Here is a 24,511-nt window from a genome sequence, read left to right as displayed (position 1 = left end):
GCGAGGTCCAGGCTTGCGAGTAGACTAGGCCGTGTTTTCTCCACCACAGCTCTGGGGAGTTCTGGTGTGGAGTTCTGGCAGAGGCAGAGCAACCCCTCTGAGGCACTCTTAGAGACAGGTGGAGGCTACGCCAAGAGGATATTTCCACAAAATGCACACGAACACACTCTGGAATTCATTTACGCTCTATGAGTGAGTGAGTGTGTGTGTGTGTGTGTGTGTGTGTGTGTGTGTGTGTGTGTGTGTGTGTGTGTGTGTGTGTGTGTGTGTGTGTGTGTGTGTGTGTGTGTGTGTGTGTGTGTGTGTGTAAAGTTGTATGAGCTAGATCCTGGGTGTATAGGGGCTTATAAGACACATAGCAGTGTGACTCTGTAACCTCTGTCACCTCTCTAACCTCATTGCTGACCCTTTCATGTCAGAGAGAGATGGGAAGGGAGTTCAGAAGCTGAGAAATAAAAAGAGAAATGCTTGTTTTTCCTCTACACCCCTGTGTGTGTGTGTGCATGTTTGTGTGTGTCCCTAGATGAAGTTTTTGTGTGCCTAAGCTTGTCATGCAAGTATTGCATATTTATCTTGAATTCACACTTATCTAACAGCCTTCCGTTCATACTTTTGACTCAATATGTTTAGATGGATGTTGACGCCTGGAGCACAACAATCTATGGTTGAAAGACAGACAGCGGGTGATACGTAAAGAGTTAGTGAAAGGGGATGACATCATGAAAAACAACACATAGGAGAGCCATCATAACTTGTCGGTAGATACGTCGATCAACATGCAATTAGCATGCTGTCATTCTACTGTTTTATTCAGAGCACCATAAAACACAGGATTTGCGTAAAAATAGCTTTTTCCTTTTATCCTCATTTAGTGATGATGAGATTTCAGAACTAAAACCCCAAATGGGATCTGATGTCAGGGGGGTAGTTTTTCTGTCTTTATCTAAGTGTCTATAGGGACAAATGCCTTAGTGATAAAAGTGATATACAGTGACTTTGGAAAGTATTCAGACCCGTTGACTTTTTCCACATTTTGTTAGGTTGCAGCCTTATTCTAAAATTTATAAAATATATATTTTTTCTCTCATCAATCTACACACAATAGCCCATAATGACAAAGCAAAAACAGGTTTTTAAAATGTTTGCTAATTTATTAAAAATAAATATGGAAATATAATATTTACACAATTATTCAGACCCTTTACTCAGTACTTTGTTTTGCACCTTTTAGCAGCGATTACGGCCTCAAGTCTTCTTCGGTATGACGCTACAAGCTTGGCACACCTGTATTTGTGGAGTTTCTGCAGATCCTCTCAAGCTCAGTCATGTTGGATGGGGAGCATCGCTGCACAGCTATTTTCAGGTCTCTCCAGAGATGTTTGATCATGTTTAAGTCTGGGCTCTGACTGGGCCACTCAAGGACATTTAGAGACTTGTCCCGAAGCGACTCCTTCGTTGTCTTTGCTGTGTGCTTAGGGTCGTTGTCCTGTTGGAAGGTGAACCTTCACCCCAGTCTGAGGTCTTGAGAGCTCTGGAGCAGGTTTTCATCAAGAATCTCTCTGTACTTTGCTCCGTTCATCTTTGCCTCAATCCTGACTAGTCCTTCCCAGTCCTTGCCTGCGAAAAACATCCTCACAGCATGATGCTACCACCACCATGCTTCACTGTAGGGATGGTGCTAGGTTTCATCCAGATGTGCCGCTTGACATTCAGGCCAAAGAGTTTATTCTTGGTTTCATCAGACCAGAGAATTGTGTTTCTCATGGTCTGAGAGTCTTTAGGTGCCTTTTGGCAAACTCCAAGCGGGCTGTCATGTGCCTTTTACTGAGGAGTGGATTCCATCTGGCCACTCTACCATAAAGGCCTGATTGGTGGAGTGTTGCAGAGAGGGTTGTCCTTCGGGAAGTACCCTTCCCCAGATCTGTGCCTCAACAAAATCTTGTCTCGGAGCTCTACGGATAATTTCTTTGATCTTATGGCTTGGTTTTTGCTCTGACATACATTGTCAACTGTGTGACCTTATATAGACAGGTGTGTGCATTTCCTAATCATATCCAATCAATTGATTGTACCCCAGGCGGACTCCAATCCAGTTATGGAAACATCTCAAGGGGAATCAATGGAAACAGGATGTACCTGAGCTCAATTTCGAGTCTCATAGCAAAGAGTCTGAATCTAAATAAGGTTTTTATGGTTCAGTATATTTGCAAATATTTTTAAAAACTTGTTTTCTCTTTGTCATTACGGGGTATTGTGTGTTGATTGGTGAGGATTTTTTATTTTTTATAAATTTTAGAAAAAGTATGGAAAAAGTCAAGGGGTCTGAATACTTTCCGAAGGCACTGTAATGGTGGGACAAAAAGGTGAGCAAATGTTGCCAATCGAGATGACGGGAGGGAAGTTAAGAGACAGGATGAAAGAGATAGCGAGAGGATGGGAAGAGAGGGAGGCGGAGGACGACTGGGGGTGCCACAGGGTTCAATTCTCGGGCCGACTCTTTTCTCTGTATATATTAATGATGTCGCTCTTGCTGCTGGTGATTCTCTGATCCACCTCTACGCAGACAACACCATTCTGTATACATCTGGCCCTTCTTTGGACACTGTGTCCTAACAAACAAAGTTAGGACACAGTGTCCAAAGAAGGGCCAGATTGCATGCTCTTCAACCGATTGCTGCCCACACCCTCCCGTCCGAATAGCATCACTACTCTGGACGGTTCTGACCTAGAATATGTGGACAACTACAAATATCTAGGTGTCTGGTTAGACTGTAAACTCTCCTTCCAGACTCACATTAAGCATCTCCAATCCAAAATTAAATCTAGAATCAGCTTCCTATTTCGCAACAAAGTGTCACGCCCTGACCTTAGAGATCCTTTTAATGTCTTTCTTTTGGTTGGTCAGGGCGTGAGTTTGGGTGGGCATTCTATGTCTGGTGTTTTATGTTGTCCTTGTTTTGTATTTCTATGTGTTTGGCCTGGTATGGTTCCCAATCAGAGGCAGCTGTCTACCGTTGTCTCTGATTGAAAACCATACTTCGGTACCCTATTCCCACCTGTTTTTGTGGGTAGTTGTTTTCTGTTTTGTGTGTATACCTTGCAGAACTGTTCGTTTGTCATTTTTTTGATTTTTGTTCAAGTGTCGTATTTATTAAAAGTAATATGTACACTTACCACGCTGCACCTTGGTCCTCTTCTCTTTCTCTTGACGACGTTCGTTACACAAAGCCTCCTTCACTTATGCCGCCAAACATACCCTCGTAAAACTGACTATCCTACCGATCTTTGACTTCGGTGATGTCATTTACAAAATAGACCCCAACAGTCTACTCAGCAAACTCTATGTAGTCTATCACAGTGCCATCCGTTTTGTCACCAAAGCCCCATATACTACCCACCACAGCAACCTGTATGCTCTCGTTGGCAGGCCCTCACTACATATCCGTCGCCAAACCCACTGGCTCCAGGACATCTCTAAGTCTTTGCTAGGTAAAGCCCTGCCTTATCTCAGCACACTGATTACCATAGCAACACCCACCCATAGCACGCGCTCCAGCAGGTATATTGTGCTGGTCATCCCAAAAGCCAAACCCTCCTTTGGCCGCCTTTCCTTCCTGTCCTCTGCTGCCAACGACTGGAACGGATTGCAAAAATCTCTGAAGCTGGAGTTTTATATCTCCCTCTCTAACTTAAAGCATCAGCTGTCAGAGCAGCTTACCGATCACTGTGCCTGTACACAGCCAATCTGTAAATATCAAACCTGACTAACTCATCCCCATATTATTACTTACCCTCTTGCTCATTAGCACTCCAGTATCTCTACTTGCACATCATCATCTGCACTCCAGTATTAATGCTAAATTGTAATTATTATTCGCCTCTGTGGCCTATTTTTTGGCCTCGCTACTCTTCTACATTGGCCTACCTGGTTAAATAAAGGTGCCGGTACCCCCCTGTATATAGTCTCGCTATAGTTATTTTACTGCTGCTCGTTAATTACTTGTTACTTTTATTTCGTATTCTTATTCATATTTTTTTTAACTGCATTGTTGGTTATGGGCTCATAAGTAAGCATTTCACTGTAAGGTCTACACCTGTTGTATTCGGCGCATGTGACTATTACAATTTGATTTGACGATGCAGCCACCACCATGCTTGAATATATGAAGGTTAGTACAGTACTCAGTGACGTGTTGTGTTGTATTTTCCCCAAACATAACACTTTGTATTCAGGACAAAAAGTTAATTTATTTTCCAATTGTCTTGGTGTTTTACTTCAGTGCCTTATTGAAAACAGGATGGATGTTTTGGAATATTTGTATTCTGTACAGACTTCCTTCTTTTCACTCTGTCATTTAGCTTAGTATTGTGGAGTAACTACAATGTTGTTGATCCGTCCTCAGTTGTATCCTATCACAGCCATTTAACTTATTTAGACTTGCCATAACAAAGGGGTTGTGTAAGTGGGGAACGGGATATATACCTGTATGTGTGTGTTTTATGTGTTCTTTTACAGGAGACACGCTGCAGACATACACAAATATATGCTGTAGACATACTGTAGACATACTATAGATATATTGTAGATATATTGTACCATACACAAAGACATACTGTAGACATACACAAAGACATACACACAGACATACTGTAGATATACACAAAGACATACTGTAGATATACACAAACACATACTGTAGACATACACAAATGCATACTGTAGACATACACAAAGACATATTGTAGACATGCTGTAGATATATTGTACCATACACAAAGACATACTGTAGACATACACAAAGACATACTGTAGACATACACAAAGACATACTGTAGACATACACAGAGACATACTGTAGACATACACAAAGACATATTGTAGACATACTGTTGACATACACACAGACATACTGTAAACATACACAAAGACATACTGTAGACATACACAAAGACATACTGTAGACATACACAAAGACATACTGTAGACATACACAAAGGCATATTGTAGACATACTGTAGACATACTGTACTGTCAACATACACAGACATATTGTAGACATACACAAAGGCATATTGTAGACATACTGTAGACATACTGTACTGTAGACATACTGTAGACATACTGTACTGTAGACATACACAAAGACATACTGTAAACATACTGTAGACATACTGTACTGTAGACATACACAGACATATTGTAGACATACTGTAGACATACACAAAGACATACTGTAGACATACACAAAGACATACTGTAGACATACACAAAGACATACTGTAGACATACACAAAGACATACTGTAGACATACACAAAGACATACTGTAGACTTACTGTAGACATACACAAAGACATATTGTAGACATACACAAAGACATATTGTAGACATACTGTAAACATACTGTAGACATACACAGACATATTGTAGACATACACAAAGGCATATTGTAGACATACTGTAGACATACTGTACTGTAGACATACACAGACATATGCTCATAACAATGAACTACTTCTCTCAATATGGAGCCTTACATAGTGCACATTAAAATAATTCCTTTTTCATGTGCCTGTTCGTGCTGTTGAATGCCTCCCTGTTTTGAATCAGAGAATATGTCTCCTGGCTGACCATGAGACAGCAATCTCCGCTGTTACCCATAATGCTTTCTCATCACAGATACTGCGTTGTTGCATTTGCTTTGTTAATAAATAACTGTACTCTCTCTCTATTCATTCTCCTCAAAAATGTCACGGCAGGAGATGGCATAAGTGCAACATGAACTTTTTGCTCATAAAGAGGGAAGATTTTCAGTTTCCAATCTCAAATGAAGAGAAGGAATTTCCTTGCGTCATTGGGTCTACTTCATGCTGTGGAGGCTCCTCAAGCTTGCATGCGCACAGAGATAAAATATATATCCCCTTTCTTAGAAAACAAGTTTTTCTAGAGATATTATAATAGTGAGCTACACTTTAAAGAGTCAGACAGCCTCTTAATAAGCTCCCCTTCTCTTCTGTGGCCCTAAAAGCAACCAGGGAAATGGTACAAGCCAGAGCCGCAGGGGCTAGCGGTACCGCTGCAAATTTATTCACCTTTCTGGCATAATTGAATTTTCCTGTTATATTCCAGAGGGGTGGGGGTTAGAAATTAAAAGGCAAAAATACTTTAAAAAGATTCATCCTTCTCCCATTCTTTGGGGATCTTTTATTTCCTATTAGTTTTTTTAACCTTCTTCATTTGATAAATAATTGAGTTGAATATTTTTGGAGTATAGATTCACAGATGGCTCTTTTTCACCCTGTCTTTGTAATATTTCTGTATTTTTTTCTATGTTAATGTTTATCAAGTCATGTCTTATCTGTTTGTTACTATGGCTTGAAGTTATTTAAAGGATTCAGTTTCTTCTTTTATATTGTGAGGTCAGTCAGGAAAAGGCCATGTGTATGTTTTTTCCGTTTTGAGTTTATATTTAACTAGCATTGTTCTGTAGCTGTATGTGTGTGCGTGTGTGCATATGTTTATATGTGCATGCCTAAGAGAGGAAGAGAGAGGGTGGGAATACAATAAAAGTAGAACAAAAGACAGCAAGAGAAAAGTAAACACATTTTGATCCCAGTAGTGTTGGGCTTGAAACCAAGAGAGCAGGGGTGGGTGACAATGGTCCTCAGGGGCTGCAGTGTCTGCTGCTGTCTGCAGTGTCTGCTGCTGTCTGCAGTGTCTGCTGCTGTCTGCAGTGTCTGCTGCTGTCTGCAGTGTCTGCTGCTGTCTGCAGTGTCTGCTGCTGTCTGCAGTGTCTGCTGGTGTCTGCTGGTGACTTCTGGTGTCTGCAGTGTATACTGGTGTCTGCAGTGTCTGCTGCTGTCTGCAGTGTCTGCTGCTGTCTGCTGGTGACTTCTGGTGTCTGCAGTGTATACTGGTGTCTGCAGTGTCTGCTGGTGTCTGCAGAGTCTGCTGGTGTCTGCTGGTGACTGCTGATGTCTTCTGGTGTCTGCTGGTGTCTTCTAGTGTCTGTTGGTGTCTGCTGGTCTCTACTGGGGTCTGCAGTGCTGCTGGTGTATTCTGGTGTCTGCTGGTGTGTTCTGGGGCCTGCAGTGTCTGCTGGTGTCTAATGGTGTCTGCAGTGCTGCTGGTGTCTTCTGGTGCATGCAGAGTCTGTTCTTGTCTGAAGTGACTGCTGGTGTCTGCTGTGTCTGACGTCTGGTGGTGCTGGCTGGTGTCTTCTGGTGTCCAGTATCTGCTGGTGTCAGAAGTGTATGCTGGTGTCTGATGTCTGTTGATGTCTCCAGTGTTTGCAGTGTCTGCTGGTGTCTAATGTATCTGCTGGTGTCTGAAGTGTCTGCTGGTGTCTTCTGGTGTCTGCAGAGTGTGCTGGTGTCTGCTGGTGTCTGAAGTGTCTGCAGTGTCTGTTGTTTGCTGGTGTCTGCTGATGTCTGCTGGTGTCTGCTGGTGTCTGCTAGTGTCTCCTGGTGTGTGCTGGTGTCTGCAGTGTCTGCTGTTGTCTGCTGTTGTCTGCTGGTGTCTGCAGTGTCTGCTGGTGTCTGCTAGTGTATGCTGGTGTCGAAAGTGTCTGCTGTTGGCTGCTGGTCTCTGCTGGTGTCTCCACTGTTTGCTGGTGTCTGCTGTGTCTGCTGGTGTCTGCTAGTGTATGCTGGTGTCGAAAGTGTCTGCTGTTGGCTGCTGGTCTCTGCTGGTGTCTCCACTGTTTGCTGGTGTCTGCTGTGTCTGCTGGTGTCTACAGTGTCAGCTGGTGTCTGCTGTTGTATGCTGGTGTCTGAAGTGTCTGCTGGTGTCTAAAGTGTATGCTGGTGTCTGCTGGTGTCTCCAGTGTGTGCAGTGTCTGCTGGTGTCTGCTGTTGTCTGCTGGTGTCTGAAAAGTTTGCTGCTGTCTTCTGGTGTCTACAGTGTCTGCTGTTGTCTGCAGTGTCTGCTGGTGTCTTCAGAGTCTTCTGGTGTATGAAGTATCTGCTGGTGTCTGGAGTGTCTGATGTCTGCTGGTGTTTGCTGGTGTATGCTGGTGTCTGCATTGTCTGCTGGTGTTTGTTCTCTCACTTAACTAGTGACCGATGTAGACTTGGGAAACCAGAGCAATCAGAGAGCTAGGAAAGGTGATCAATTAAGCAGACTCTGCAGCCCCTGATTGCCAGAAAAATATTCAACTCAATTATTTATAGAATGAAGACGGTTAAAAAAACAAAGAAGAGAAAAAAAAGACCTGCATTTGGCAAAAGCCTTCACATGAAATATTTCAGTTCTTGAATTTCTACCCAGGCTGTGATTCCATCAAAGGCGCATTCAACACTGATTAAATTCCAGGGTTGAAAGACTATGAGGATTTGGTTGGTACTTTTGCTCCAAAATACATAAACGGTGCTCTCTGTGAAATACATTAAGAGGAAGTTAAATAACTGAAACATTTAATGTGAAGGCTCTTGCCACATGCAGGTTGCATTTATTAAGATGAAACATGTACTAGAGGCAGCTCTGCAGGTAGTCACTAGCTGGCACAGCCACAAAGTCATACAATCTGATTTTAAACTTAACCTTAACTCTAACCTTAACCACATTGCTAACTTTGTGCCTAACCCTAACCTTAAATTAAAACCTACCCCCCCTACATTTTCACAATATATAGCCAATTTTGACTTTGACACTGGAAATTGCTCAGTGCTGCCTCCAGGAAAATACTCATTCCTATAAATGTCAACCTTCTCACCAAACTAATCCATAAGCAAAGGAAATTGGTAGTGTATTAGTTTGTCATGTTGTGGATTGTAGTCATTCACATTGACTCCTAGCACCATAGCATTGATTGGGGGGTTGCCATTGATTTGTAGGGAAGTGGATTCTAATGCTTTGACAGATATCAAGCATTTCAGTCAATACGTTGATGTAAGCAAGCGATTTTTGCTGGAGTAGGAGATGCACACACACACACACACACACACACACACACACACACACACACACGCACACACACGCACACACACGCACACACACACACACACACACACACACACACACACACACACACACACACACACACACACACACACACACGTGCACACACACACATGTGCACACACACGTGCACACACACACACATGCGCACACACACACACACACACACACACACACACACACACACACACACACACACACACACACACACACACACACACACACACACACACATACACACACACACAAATGCAATTAATGATAGGGTAGCCTAGTGGTTAGAGCAGGTAGCCTTGTGGTTAGAGCGTTGGGCCAAATAACCGGAAGGTTGCTGGATTGAATCCCCAAGCTGAAAAGGTAAAAATGTGTTGTTCTGCCCCTGAGCAAGGCAGTTCACCTACTGTTCCCCGGGCGCCGAAAACTTGGATGTTGATTATGGCAGCCCCCTGCATCTCTCTGATTCAGAGGAGTTGGGTTAAATGCAGACACATTTCAGTTGAATACATTCAGTTGGACAACTGACGAGGTATCCCCTCTTTCCCTGTAAATGTATACATATGCACCCCACATGTCCAATGAGCGAGCATGGTATATCCAAAAGACTGTTGTTTCCATACAGTATAATGTTCCTCTTTTTTATGAAGGAATACGTGCTAGTCTATTAGCAACAGATCAACATATTGTAAAAATCCTTTTTCACAGCCTTTGAAAAACGTGTTTTGTGGCTTAACCACCTAAGCATTGGAAGCCAATTGTGATCGTCAGAGGGCTCGTCAAACTGAACATTTTCACTAGTTTTTCTTCTTCCATCACTCAGCGACTTGAGACAAGCCAAGATAACCTCATAGATTGCCGCAAGCGATTACATTTCTGTTATTTCGCCAAGGCTACATGCTCATATTGACTCGTTCCCCCTTCATTGGTTAGACACCAAGGACTTAGTAGGAAATGGATTTGGATCAGGGCGACTGGGACTAATTTTAAACGTCAGTCAATAAATTGATGTCACAGCCGGCGCAACGCAGAACGGATTAAACAAGCACCTAGGAGTATATAGAGCACCCACAATTCTATCAAGCAAAGGCAGCAGGTGCAGCAAAAAAATTAAATATTATTTTGTAATGTGTTGTTTTGTTCCTGCCTCAAGAAAAGGTGTCATGAAATAAATGACTGTTAGATTTGCGTGCCAGCGGTTGGGGTTTTCATTTGCCAAACCCTCGTTTGTGTGATTGTAATATGTGGACAGAGCATATTGCCAGAATGGGATTTGAAGGATGTAAGGTGTTGTCGGCCATTTTGGCTATAGAATGTCACAGGTTAGATACAGTGACAAGGCCAGGTAATAGTGGCCCCTGTATTTAATTAGAAAATAAAAAGTATACCTTGTTCCTAATTCCTTAAGAGTCTATTGATGCACCCGTGCATCAATTTAAGTAACATAATATAAACATCCCCAACAAAATCTGTCAGTTTAAGCTAGAGATATATATTTGTTTGCGTGGGCTGCCTCTCAATCCACCACATCCGCATCTGTGGTGGAAAGTGACCAAGCTACAAAGGTGTTACTATTATGGTGTTACACTATTATGACACTCACGAACAGAATGGTGTTCTCCGTTTTGCTTTACAACCCATACAAGTGTCACAGGATTCATCTGAAGTCGGTAACGCTGATGTGCCAACTTGTCTGACCACACTACAGAAAGAGGAGTCTTTCACCAACATGATGTTGGTCTCTGTTTTTCTCTACGAGGTAGTTTTGTGCTCAAAAATACAAGGGGTTAAATATGTGTAAAAATATATATTTATATATTTCCTGAGCTTTCTTATATTGACTGGATATAGGACAGACACTTCAAAATCTTATTCCTTATGATTTTTTTTGATTGTCTTTTTTGCCATTTTTGAATGCGTTATTCAATGTTTCTATGGGCTATACTACTATAGGCCAGATTCAATATTTTATCTAATCATTTTTTATATTTTTGTGGGATACCTAAAGGGGTCTTAAAATTCTGAATCAAATTGCTAAATGATCCATGGTATGACCATCTTAAAACCGACTTGTAGAGGTTATTTGCAAACCTATTCTGTTCTCTCTTTTTCCTTGCTAAAAGTTATTTCCTCCTTTCCTTAGGCCTCCATCTTCTTCTCATCTCCTCTCTTTCCTTGTCTACTTTCACCCTCTTCCCGTCTATCTTCCCTTCTCTCTCTCCACTATCCGCTTTCCAAGCAGCGTGTCGATTAATTAATAGCCGGCTAATTTAATTTCCCAAAAAGTTTAAGCATGAATAAAGACTGACAAGGCAAAGTTCTAATCTGCCCAAAGTTTAATTAGACTCAGCAAGGTTTTCATAGAAGCAGACGGGGTCAGAGTGGAAACAGTGGTATGGGTAAGGAACCGGGAAAGGGGAGGAGGAAGAGAGGGAGGGTATGATACAGTGGAAGGAAAGGGAGAGAAGACAGTGGAAAGTAAATCAGTCTGTAATGACCTATTGGACGGGGGCACGGGGTGGTCTGCTTCAAGTTGGGTATTCTGGATGCGCAACAAAAGGTGTGTGTGTTTGTGGAGTCTTGTTCTGATACGGATCACCGGCACCCCACTGCACCGACACAGCACACACAGTCACTCAAGAGCACACACACACACACACACACACACACACACACACACACACACACACACACACACACACACACACACACACACACACACACACACACACACACACACACACACACACACACACACACACACACACACACACACACACACACACCTGTCAACCTGGTCCACCTGGATGGGTGTTCCCCTGGCAGCATTGAGACAAGGCACTGGTTGAAAATCAATTGGCTGAGAGTATTATGGGGATGAAGTGTCTGCATGTATTAGATTTGGCCCAGAGGCCCCAAGAGGGATCTCAGTGCATATCGGAGACAAGAATGCCCTCAATCCAAATGAATACACTGTCACATGGACAGGAATTATTATGAGGGTGTGTGTGTTGTGGTTTGGGTCTTGTTCTGTGTGTTTCTGTGTCTGTACCTGTGTGTCAAATCAAATTTTATTGGTCACATACACATACTTAGCAGATGTGATTGCGGGTGTAGCAAGTATCTAACAATTCACAACAATACACACAAATCTAAAAGTAAAAGAATGGAATTAAGAAATATATAATTATTAGGACGAGCAATGTCAGACTGGCATTGACTAAAATACAGTAGAATACAGTATGCAAACATTATTAAAGTGACTCGTGTTCCATTATCACCCAGGGCCCCGAGCTTAATGATGAGCTTGGAGGGCACTATGGTGTTGAAGGCTGAGCTATAGTTAATGAGCAGAATTCTTACATAGGTATTCCTCTTGTCCAGATGGGAGAGGGCAGTGTGCAGTGTGATGGCGATTCCATCGTCTGTGGATCTATTGGGGCAGTATGCAAATTGCAGTGGGTCTAGGGTATCAGGTAAGGTGGAGGTGATATGATCCTTAACTAGCCACTAGCCTCTCAAAGCACTTCATGACGCTTTTTGAAAAATCTTGCTAATTTTTCAAAATAAAAGCTTGAAACTATGTCTAAAGCCTGGTCACAGCCTAAGGAAGCCATTGGAAAAGGAATCTGGTTGATACACCTTTAAATGGAGGAGGGGCAGGCAACGGAACAGGGATTTTTTTTTAAGAGGCACTTCCGGGTTGGATTTCCTCAGGTTTTCGCCTGCAAAATCAGTTCTGTTATACTCACAGACAGTATTTTGACAGTTTTGGAAACTTTAGAGTGTTTTCTATCCTAATCTGTCAATTATATGCATATTATAGCATCTGCACCTGAGAAATAGTCCGTTTACCTTGGGGACGTTATTTTTCCAAACATAAGAATTCTGCCCCCTAGCTGAAAGAAGTTTGGTAGCACTTTGGTAGCATTTTCCTCAAATTTGCTTTGTTAAAATCCCCAGCTACAAAACATGCGGTCTCAGGATATGTGATTTCCAATGTAGTTCCTTGACCAGCCGATGTGGCCAGCCGTCGTGGTATCGGCTTAAGGGGGAATATACATGGCTGTGACTGTAACCAAAGAGAATTCACTTGGGAGGTAATACGGTCAGCATTTGATTGTGAGGTATTCTAGGTTTGGTGAACAAAAGGACTTGAGTTCCTGTACGTTATCACAATCACACCATGAGTAGTTAATCATGAAACATGCACCACCGCCTTTCTTCTTCCCAGAGAATTCTTTATTCCTGTCTGCGCGATGTACTGAGAACCCAGGTGGCTGTATGGACAGTGACAGTATATCCGGAGAGAGCCATAATTCCATGAAACAAGAGATCCTTGCCCTGAGCTCATCTACTTTATTGTCCAGGGACTGAACATTAGCGAGTAATATACTCTGAAGCAGTGGATGTTGTGCACACCTCCTGAGTCAAACTAAAGTCCACTCCGAATATCTCTTCTCCGCTGGCAGCATCTTGGAACAGCCTCTGGGATCATTTCAATTGCCCTGGGGGTACGAACAAAGGATCCAATTCGGGAAAGTTTTTTTTCTGGTAATAATGCTGGTGAGTAACTGCCGCTAAGATATCCCCCAAATGTTGGCTGTTTGCAATAACACAAACAATGTTCTGGACTAATAATGTAAGAAATAACACACACAAAAACAAAAATACTGCAAAGTTGCTTAGGAGCTAGAAACAGAGCTGCCATGTCTGTCGGCTCCATGGAGTTGTGTGTATGTGCTTGCATGGTTATATGTGAGGGATGGGCCCTAAACATAGACTTTTATTGAACAAAGTTGCTGGCTCCCTCGTTTCCTCTTTAAACCGAAAAGGACACATTTGGACTTCAAGGTAATTAAACATATTACAATTTTGTAAAGAAAAATTAATAGTTTCTCTATGTACATTGGATCGAACCAAGGTGAGGAGAATGGAGTGGAGGATAGGAATTTCCTTGTTAGCATATCTCACAGAAAGAGGGGGAGCCCAATATGTCTCCTTTCTTTACTCTGGTCGACAGCGTAAAATGTCAGATACTCATCTGGAAATTATTTCCATTTTATTACGCCGACATCTTCCAGAGCAGGGACTTTGGAATCTAATTAGTTTGGACAGAGAAGTGGGACCAAGGCAGGCGAGTGTGTATGGAGCGCTGAGAGGAGGAGACTTCTCTTGGGGCCCTCGTAGATGGCTTCAGAGGGTCCCGGGGGTTAACTGGAACTCTGGAAATGAAGATAAGGCTCTTAGATGAAGGTTCAGCAGGAACAATCTTCTCTATTAGAGACAGTTGAATATGGAGTTCCCTTGATAACATGCCAACTGGGCCTTATCGACACAGAAGAGTGTGTGTGTGTGTGTGTGTGTGTGTGTGTGTGTGTGTGTGTGTGTGTGTGTGTGTGTGTGTGTGTGTGTGTGTGTGTGTGTGTGTGTGTGTGTGTGTGTGTGTGTGTGTGTGTGTGTGTGTGTGTGTGTGTGTGTTTGTGTGTCTCAGTGTGTGTGTGTGTGTGTGTGTGTATCTCAGTGTGTGTGTGTGTGTGTGTGTGTGTGTTTGCACTAAGAAGGTATGGAGTAATCTTAGAGGACGTTTCTAAAACAGGGGTTCAATTACTCCCCCAAAACTGATGATTTCAACAAAATGTTCACTGACAACACTGCTGGTTACTCGACGCAAAAGCTCATATTAACTTTCATGAAGTGAGTTTTAAATTAGGACTGATGACCTCCATGTTTAATAGTGGAAGGTCTTATTAGAGAAGCCTTCAATGATCTTAGCTTCCCTAAGTATACCAGGGACCCTTACTACCCTTTCTCACCCCGCCCAACCATTTCCTCCCACCACGCCGGCCAATTAGTACAACCTCAAACAAATGCCAATTAATTCCTGCTTTTGATTATGAGCAACATGACCCTCTGGGCCTTCACTAAATTGTCTGATTAGTGCTTCTCGAACGTAGGGGCATGATCTGATTGGTCTTTATTTTTTTTATTTTTTTTTACTATTCCTTAAATATCTCAGGCTGTAGAAATGAATACTACTCTGGGATTAGGTGACGTTTACCATAGGTACAGGTCTAGGATTAGATTCCCCTCCCCAATCCTAACCTTAACCATTAGTGGTGAAAATGCAAAACTGACCCGAGATCAGCATCTAAGCCACCTGTTGAACAGAGGCAAAAAAAAAGCATTTTGAAAACAACCAAAACTGCATAGAATTTCTGGCATATATCTAGCTACACAAACAGTATTTTCCCAAGTGCTTTGCTATGCATGAGAAATGGGTAAGCATTATGAAGCCCAAACATCTGCCTTAGTGTGAGATTTTGGAGAAATGCACCCAGTCACCACTCAGCATTCTCCAAACCTAGCTAAGGATGAGAAAGCATATACCCTCCTCCCCCCAAAAAGTAAGGAAAAGCCCACAGTAGCTCCTTTAATACAGGGGCAATGAATTTCAATTATGCATGAAGCAGAGGCAGTTTGGGAAATAATCGCTTCCCCCAGAGAACTGAACAGCCTGTTCCCCCCTCCCATCTCGCCCCGCAGTATCAAATAATAATCTAATGTCACGCACAGAAGAAAGGTTACTTTCTGCATACGCATTGATATTTCCGCTCGGGGATGCTGACCTTTTTCCATTAAGCTGTGATTTTTTAAATGTGACACAGCCTAGCAGAGGCGGTGTCTGTGTGTTATATTAACATTCATTATGCCATTTGTTCTATGTGAAAAAGCAGTAGTGGTGTTGTTGACTCCGCCTTAATTGACTGCGCGACATAATTCCCTTTTAGTCAACCTTGAGCGTGTTTTTCTTAAAATTTCCTTAATCTTGTTTCACACTCAACACCCACTATCTGGTATGTGGTTGCATCTCTGTTAAACATCATATTGTTGCATCTCTGTTAAACATCAAATTAGGCAATGTTCTTGGCAGTTTTTTGCACTGTGACTCTGAATATTAGATTCTTATCTAGCGTATTATGAGTTTTCTTATTTAAGTATTTTGAGTTGTCTTGTTGTGAAACTAAAACAATGAATTGCTTACTGAACCTCCCTGTTCACCCACGACTGCGTGGCCGCGCACGACTCCAACACCATCATTACGTTTGCTGACGACACGATGGTGATCGGCCTGATCACCGACGACAATCAGACAGCCTATCGGAAGGTCAGAGACTTGGCAGTGTGGTGCCAGGACAACAACCTCTCCCTCAACGTCAGTAAGACAAATGAGCTGATCTTGTACTACAGGAAACGGAAGGGCCGAGCAAGCCCCCATTTACATCGACTGGGCTGTAGTAGAGCAAGTCGAGAGCTTCACGTTCCTCAGTGTTCACATCACAAAGGATCTATCATAGTCCACACACACCAGCACAGTCATGAAGAGGGCACGACAACACCTCTCCCCCATCAGGAGGCTGAAAAGACTTGGCATGGGCCCTCAGATCCTCAAAACGTTCTACAGCTGCACCATTGAGAGCATCTTGACTGGCTGCATCACTGCTTGGTGTGGCAGCTGCTTGACATCGACCACTACAGAAGGTAGTGCGTACGGCCTATTATATCACTGGGGCCAAGCTCCCTGTCATCTAGGACCTCTATACCAGAGGTCAGAGGAAGGCTCTAAAAATTGTGAGACTCCAGCCAGCCATAGACTATTAGTTAAATAGTTAACCAAATAGATACCCCAACTCTTTTTTCCACAAATGCTGCTGCTTTCCTGTTGCCTAGACACTTTATCCCTACCTATATGTACTTACTGTATCTACCTCAACTGCCTCGTACCCCTGCACATCGACTCTGTACTGGTAACCCGTGTATATAGCCAAGTTATCATTACTCATTGTGTATTTCTTATTACTTTTATTATTATGTGTTATTACTTTTCTATTATTTCTCAATTTTCTTTCTCTCTGCATTTTTGGGAAGGGCCCATATGTAAGCATTTCACTGTTAGTCTATGAAGCATGTGACAAATGCAATTTTATTTTATTTAGATTTTATTTGAATAGTTCTATGCTGGACTGGTTAAACACAGTATGTTGGTGGATTAGTCCACACCGGTTGGCTCTGTTGTCCCGTTTCACAAACATGATATGTTCTGTTCTTTCTTTTCATTGCTATCTTTCATAATAAGATGATCACTTTATGAAACTGATTATAAATATGTTTTCTGCTATCACATGTGCTCATCTAACTCTACTGTCCAAGACTCATCCTTTTTATTGTGTGTCCTCCTCATTTGTTGTCTTATACTAACTCCGATACCCTTTCTGTCTGCAGATCTCAGGCCTCTGCCTGATGTGGCCATGACTGGGAACTGCACCCATGAGTGTACCGAGTTTGGCCACTCCGACGCCTGCTGGATGCCTGGCCAGCCCTCCCCCAATCGTAAGAGCTCCACCAAGAACGCCCCCAAGCTCTCCACCTTCGTGCCTTACCTGGAGAGTGAGGGGCAGGACCACCTCATGGCCAACGGCAGCCCCAAGCCCATGGCAGAAGAGCGTGGGAGTGGTGGAGGTGGCAGCGGAGGCTCCAAGGTGGCTAACATCCGCTTCCTGCCCCCTTACAGCAGTGCCTTCTCCGGGGGCAGCGACTCCGGCAAAGGCTGCGAGGAGATCCCCCTGAGCCAGGCAGCCGAGTACCACTCCGCCACCACACCCACCAACCAGGGCTCCAAGAGAGAGATTTACCTGTGAGGGTGATGATGTGGCCACCACCCCACCACCTTCACCCTTACCCGTATGCCCACTGTTCCTGACCCCATGCCCCCAAGCCTACCCCCTCACTGCCCCTGTGCCTAGCTGCTGTGTCGTCTGAGAAGTACCATAGCACCACCACCACCCTCCTTTTTATAACCTCCTCCCACCATATGAGGCTTTAGAATCCACAAAACCTCCAATTCATTAAATAAAGAGTACAAATCAGTCAAAGCCAAACGAAGAAGATACTTGGCGAGTTCAAATGCTACTGACAGAATGTAAACTACACTATCATTTAAACATTGTAATAACTTAATCGGAGACTATTTAGTTATGATTGCGTGTTCAAGTTCTTCTTTTTTTTACGATGGATTTCCGTTGGAACTGAAAACAATGAGGGTAGAAAGTGTTCTTGTAAAATAGACACATGAATATACAGTGTATGGACATCTATTTTAGGTGTTCTTTTGGTTTTTCTGTTTGGTTTCCTTTTTTTAGAGGTAAGTGTCGGTCTCAACTCTGGGACCTCCAATTAATAAGCAATAAGGCACGAGGGGGTGTGGTATATGGCCAATATACCACGGCTAATGGCTGTTATTTCGCACGCGCTCTGCGGAGTGCCTGGATACAGCCATTAGCCGTGGTATATTGGCCATATACGACAAACTCCTGAGGTGCCTTATTGCTATTATAAACTGGTTACTAAAGTAACTAGAGCAGTACAATAAATGTACCCATGGTATACGGTCTCATACACCATGGCTGTCAGCCAATCAGCATTCAGGGCTGGAACCACCCAGTTTATAACTAGAATTAGAGCGGTGTTTCTCTTGCCTGACTACCCAAACTCCTTGCTCCGGCAAAATGCTACACCAAACCCACGGATGTTAGTTTCTTCTCCGCGACGAGTCATCATCCGAGTATCCTGCGCAAAGATTTCTAGAAGAGGAAAAAAACACTCTAGCCATTCTGATTGGTCCCAGAAACCAATGGGTTGGGACAGAGCCAGAACATGTGGGTAAAGCGGCAGTTTGAAAATTCGACATTGGCTTTGATTGGTTAGAGATGATTCAATCACTGATTACTTTGTTTTGTACACCACCCCTCATTTTAGTCGACACCACAAACAACTTCAATGATGGCAGTCTCAGACTGAAGTATGTAGCGAACTATAGAGCAGGGGAAGAATTTAGTTCTCGTCGTCAGGCAAGTCCTGCTCCTACTCAAGAGGACACAGCTAACTGATCATTTTGCCAACCTTTTGCTCAACATAAGACATTAAAGTCCTCAACACATTTTTCACAGCCAAGAGGTCTTTATCAATGTACAGAGCTGTAAATACAACGGACATGAGTTGGACTTTAAGCATTTTATTAGATTATTTTCCTTTGGCTGTGAAGAGCTTCAATAAGAGCTGTACCTTTTTGAGTCATTGTCGTTAACATCTCACAGTGATGTGGAACCTTTGTTGGTTGGTTGTGTTATCCATAATGCACCGGTGGACAATACCAAGTGTAACACTGGGAGGATTTATAACCTTTGACACATCACTGAACATGTGAAGCTACAGTACAAATTTGTGACTTTGTATTCCTCATCTTTACTACGATCTTGGACAAAAGAAAAACACTTGAGAAAAAAATGGTGCTGGTGTTAAATGTGTTGGCTGAAGTAGATGTCAATGTCTACTGCTGTGCATTTTCAATCCCTCGCCATCCAAATCTCAAACTCCTTGATTGAGGTCTCCCTGAGGATCAATTCACACCAGGTATCCAGTTGGAGAGCAACAAGAAACAGCTTGCTTTTGTTAAGGTGTATCGTTCCATGGTGCACGTACTCCATAACTCTAACTCCCATATATTGCAATCTCTAGTTTCTAAGTTTGGCAATTTAGTAGTCATCTTTGTGAAAACTGATGGTATTTATCACCTGCTGTTCCAAGTCAGCTCCCCACTGTAGCACGGCTGTTAGAGACCTGCTGTGGGTGTGAGGTAAAGGCTGTCCTGGTCCTGTGGTGTGACGGTGGTAGTAGTTGTAGAGTAGGGGAGGATTCACAGCTCTCCTATACACTAGCGCGCTAACCCCGCTAACCCCGCCATGCAGAGGCATTGCTCTAATTGAGCCTGGAGGCATCGTTCATTAGCAGTGATCATTTCCACATATCAAAAGCGAGCAGGGTGTCCTGGCGGTTTGGAAGTTAATTTTGAGTCTCATAATAATAACTGCTGACAGTAATGGGGATTTCACCTGTGGCAATGAGCATCAGCCATGATTGGACTAATGAAAACGCATCGAGGAGAAAAAAGAGAGCGTGAAAAAGACCTCCAGACTACTAACACTACAGCTGGAGCTCTCGCACAACATAAACACCACAGCAGGACACACTCAGAGACATTGTTGTTGTTATGGCTTGCTAGAATACAAAACATGATTCAGGTGGGGTCATTTAAGGGTCATGGCAACAAAAAGCTAAGGTAACAAGGTCAGACTAATAAGTGTATCTTATGTTCCTGTGCTTTGAATTACAGTTCACATTCTACAAGTCAATGGCTGACTTGATTGTGCGTGCTTCAATGTATACCATGATATACATGTGACTAAATGGTTAATCATTGTAAATAATGCATAATTTAAAAATCTCAGTCATAGGTCTATCATGGTGACAATCAATCCCTGTGACTTTTGAAAAAGCACATATTTTATTTAAAGCAACGTAATAAAGGGAAGGCTACATGAACAAATAAGGCACGAAAGGAACGGTGGACAGCATTGACTCTGTTTTGAATCTGTTTGAAATCAACTGTATTTCAGTTCTACTGGGCTATGTCAACATTGTACAATATATTACATTAATTAATGAATACAATTTTCATCATCACTCATTCTAATGAACACAAAGTAATGTTCAACCAAATCCTCCCAATGACTTCTCCACAGGAAGGTCCATACACAGTAACAGAAGGATCCTGGACCTCAAGTAACTGTTCATTCAAAGTATATCTCAACGTTGATTTCATGTCCTTGTTTGATCATTTATAGATCAAACGCTGTTCCGATATTAAGTCACTGGTTTACCCTGTGGTGTTCCTTCACAGCAAACAAGCATTTTCTTCTCCCTGGTGACAGGGCCTCTAGTCGCCTGGTTCTCCCTGACGGGGCCTTTAGATCCCTGGTTCTCCCTGACAGGGCCTCTAGTCGCCTGGTTCTTTCTGACGGGGCCTTTAGATCCCTGGTTCTCCCTGACAGGGCCTCTAGTCTCCTGGTTCTCCCTGACAGGGCCTCTAGTCTCCTGGTTCTCCCTGACAGGGCCTCTAGTCGCCTGGTTCTTCCTGACGGGGCTTTTAGATCCCTGGTTCTCCCTGACAGGGCCTCTAGTCCCCTGGTTCTTCCAGACGGGGCCTTTAGATCCCTGGTTCTCCCTGACAGGGCCTCTGGTTCTCCCTGACAGGGCCTCTAGTCCCCTGGTTTTCCCTGACAGGGCCTGTAGATCCCTGGTTCTCCCTGACAGGGCCTCTAGTCCCCTGGTTCTCCCTAACAGGGCCTTTAGTTCCCTGGTTTTCCCTGACAGGGCCTCTAGTCCCCTGGTTCTCATTGACAGGGCCTTTAGTTCCCTGGTTCTCCCTGACAGGGCCTCTAGTCCCCTGATTCTCCCTGACAAAGCCTCTAGTCCCCTGGTTCTCCCTGACAGGGCCTCTTGTCCCCTGGTTCTCCCTGACATGGCCTCTAGTCCCCTGGTAACCTCTCTTGCCCACCCATGGACTGATCAGGACCTCCAGCGCCGGAGGGATAGACTCTAAGCCCTTCTGAGCTCCATCTTCCGAGTTGAAATAGCTGATATACAGAGGGCTGACGGGGAAGAGGGCTGCGGGGAGGAGGGGGAGGGGGAGGAGGGGTCCTTGAACAGCAAATGGGGAGGGAGATGGAGATAGAGATGGAGTGAGAGTAAATGATTTGTGAAGGGGGTAGGTCATGTGGCACCAATTAACCCCAGCTTTTTGTGGTGGTGCGGAGAAGCTGACCTTTGAGATGTGATGCTATTTGCTTTCCTTTAACCTTTGAGGCTCAATGTGAACACAGGGTGAAATTTGAGAGAGGATGAGGAGAGCATGTGTGTGTGTGTGTGTGTGTGTGTGTGTGTGTGTGTGTGTGTGTGTGTGTGTGTGTGTGTGTGTGTGTGTGTGTGTGTGTGTGTGTGTGTGTGTGCACGCGCTTGTATGTAGCACACAGGTGTATTTTCTGTATTTGTAGCTTTAGAGGTGCTGCCTGCATACTGTAAAAAGATGGCTCCACCTAAGCTCTATGGACTCTTCTGACAGTCTCACAAACTCTCACTCTCTCCAAGGGGAATCACCTGGAGTTTATCCCTAGAGAGGAGCTGTCACAGATACTGGCAGGAGAAGACTGTGTGTGTGTGTGTGTGCGCGTGCATGCGTATGAGAGATTGTGCACGTGTGTCTAGCACCACTGCAGCAGCATCCTATTTTATGCTGAGGCAAAGCATGCCTGTGTTGATTTGGTTGGTTTATTGCTTTGTGTGTGCATTTTATTCAATTGTATTCCTTAATTCATGAAGCATGTAGAACTCTTTACCTCAACGGATCGGCTTATACAGTAACTGGTCCGTGAAACATGGAACGCAGTCAGTGCAGATAGGCGTAACATGGATGACAAGGGATATTATTTGGCACACCTTTTTCACATCCCTTTTGTGTTAATGTGCTCAGAAATGTTCGAATCCTCATCATGATGAAAGTTCCACCTCGTTTGCTTTTAAGAGACTATTTAACAGAGTCAGAGAATTGGCTGTGGTCATAAATATGGTTGGATATGAATTATAGTGAATAGAAAATGGAATGTAGATCAGTACTTGTAATGTTATCAAGGGATTCCCTTGTTGGTCTATATATCTTGATTCCTAAGTATTCATTAAAGCAACCTAGAATGAGTTTAGAGCGCTAATTGAAATCACTTTGCTTTCCAGTGTGTGACGTTTCGGTGTGTGTTTTGAAAATGGCTCAGTCAATGGTATGTGGAGTGGCATTGAGCCCTCATTTGTAGGACCCCACCATTATAATGACATCACTGGGATGGGCAGTTCAATTCGATGCCCACCTCCAAGGTCTATCAATTATGTTAACGCTCCAATCACATCGCATTATGGTGTCAAATCATACCAGCAGAACAAACAATACACAGTTAATCAAGGTGCAAATATCAACTGGGGCTGGTCAAAGACATAGGTAGGTGCTGGTTGTTCCTGATGAGGACATTTAGTAGAGCATGAAAAAGCCAATTTTATAAATATATACATTTTTGTTGTTGTCAATGTTGTTTTATTAATAGAATAAAAACAACACAGCTATAAACATATACATATAAATGGTATTTGCTATTTTTACCAGAGGCATTGGATTTTTGGCTTTGTAAAATATGTCCTGCATTTCCACAAGGCAGACTGTGTTCTACGTTTCCTGTTTCCCGTAATGATGGGTGCTTAATGACAGCATAACTCGAACATACTCACAATACAATGAAACACACAAAATGCTATGACATGGAAACGGAACTGTCATAACTTTGAATAAACAATCACAAAATCAGTTAAAGGAACTGAAAGAAAGCAGATGATGCTTATTGAGAAAACAGTTCATCTGAAACGATCTCACTTTGTGCCATGTAGAGTTATTCAGTTATTGGGTTCCTCATTCCTTTCTTACCCCAAAAACTGAAGAAAGTGAAACTTGCTCCCTTCAAGGTAACTACAAAAGGTCGGGTGAGCTTTCTAAACGAGAAGAAGAAAACAGGAATCAACAGCTGCCGCTAAATTATGTCTTTATAGAAAGTCAAACTTTGTAGCCTAATTGTTGGTTATATACAATATATATAGGAAACATGCTTGTGATGCCTTGTTTTCTGGTACAGTTTTATGTACATGCAAGTGTAGCTTTTTTTTAAATGAAGAAAAAAACCATTGTGAAATCCAACGACAAGTCTAAATTGTAAGATATTTTTCCCATTAGGGTATGTTAGGGTGTGAGTGGTCAGGTTTGTGCAGAAATGGTGAGGATACTGATTCTGTCTAAAACCTCTTCTGTAACTACTCACTGGCTTTATGGCTTTTTACTCTGTTTAATTTTCATTTAAATTTGATCTTTATTGCAAAATAGTGGCTTTGAGGAAATCTGGTTCTATGTTTGTTTTTAGCCTAATTAGTTTTATTATGTTAAGATCAGTATCTGCATGTTTGAACAATAAATGTGGTCTTTTATTTTTGCTGAGCAAATCAAAGAAACAATATCTTGTAATTATCCTTCCTTATAGCTTTACAATAAAATACATTCAATAAAAATGTGTTTGCCTTTTTTGGCAGTTCTGTATGTATGAGAATTGTCTGAAATGAATACATTCACATCATTACCATGCATTGTATTCAAATAAATTCAAAACCTGTACAATCATAACATAACATCTAATTATAGATCATAATCTTCAGTGTAGATGTGGTCATAGTGGAGGATGTACACAAAAGTGTACAAAAAAACTTCCTAATATTGAGTTTGTCCTGAGAACAGCCTCAATTCACCAGGGCATAGACTCTACAAGGTGTCAAAAGTGTTCCACAGGGATGCTGGCCCATGTTGACTCCAATGCTTCCCACAGTTGTGTCAAGTTGGCTGGATGTCCTTTGGGTGGTGGAACATTCTCAATACACATGGGAAACTGTTGTATGTGAAAAACCCAGCAGCATTGCAGTTCTTGACACACTCAAACCGGTGTGCCTGGCACCTACTACCATACCCCGTTCAAAAGCACTTAGATCTTTTATCTTGCCCATTCATCTTCTAAATGGCACACAT

The 24,511-nt window shown here is 42.8% G+C and overlaps 1 protein-coding gene across 1 annotated transcript in view; it reads left to right on the top strand.

Annotated features, from left to right (window-relative positions):
* LOC129858322 (protocadherin-1-like) overlaps positions 1-24,031 on the top strand; it is a 374,038-nt gene extending 350,007 nt beyond the window's left edge. The window contains exon 5 of the mRNA XM_055927473.1: positions 17,236-24,031. Within this exon, the coding sequence (XP_055783448.1) occupies positions 17,236-17,651 (416 nt within the window). The 3' untranslated portion in view covers positions 17,652-24,031. The remainder of the gene's footprint in view (positions 1-17,235) is intronic.
* Positions 24,032-24,511: the final 480 nt, after the last annotated feature.

Source organism: Salvelinus fontinalis, chromosome 6, assembly GCF_029448725.1.
Source record: "Salvelinus fontinalis isolate EN_2023a chromosome 6, ASM2944872v1, whole genome shotgun sequence".
NCBI classification, from domain to species: domain Eukaryota; kingdom Metazoa; phylum Chordata; class Actinopteri; order Salmoniformes; family Salmonidae; genus Salvelinus; species Salvelinus fontinalis.
The sequence above is the reverse complement of the archived record's forward strand: the minus strand, read 5'-3'. Positions and strand labels throughout refer to the sequence as shown.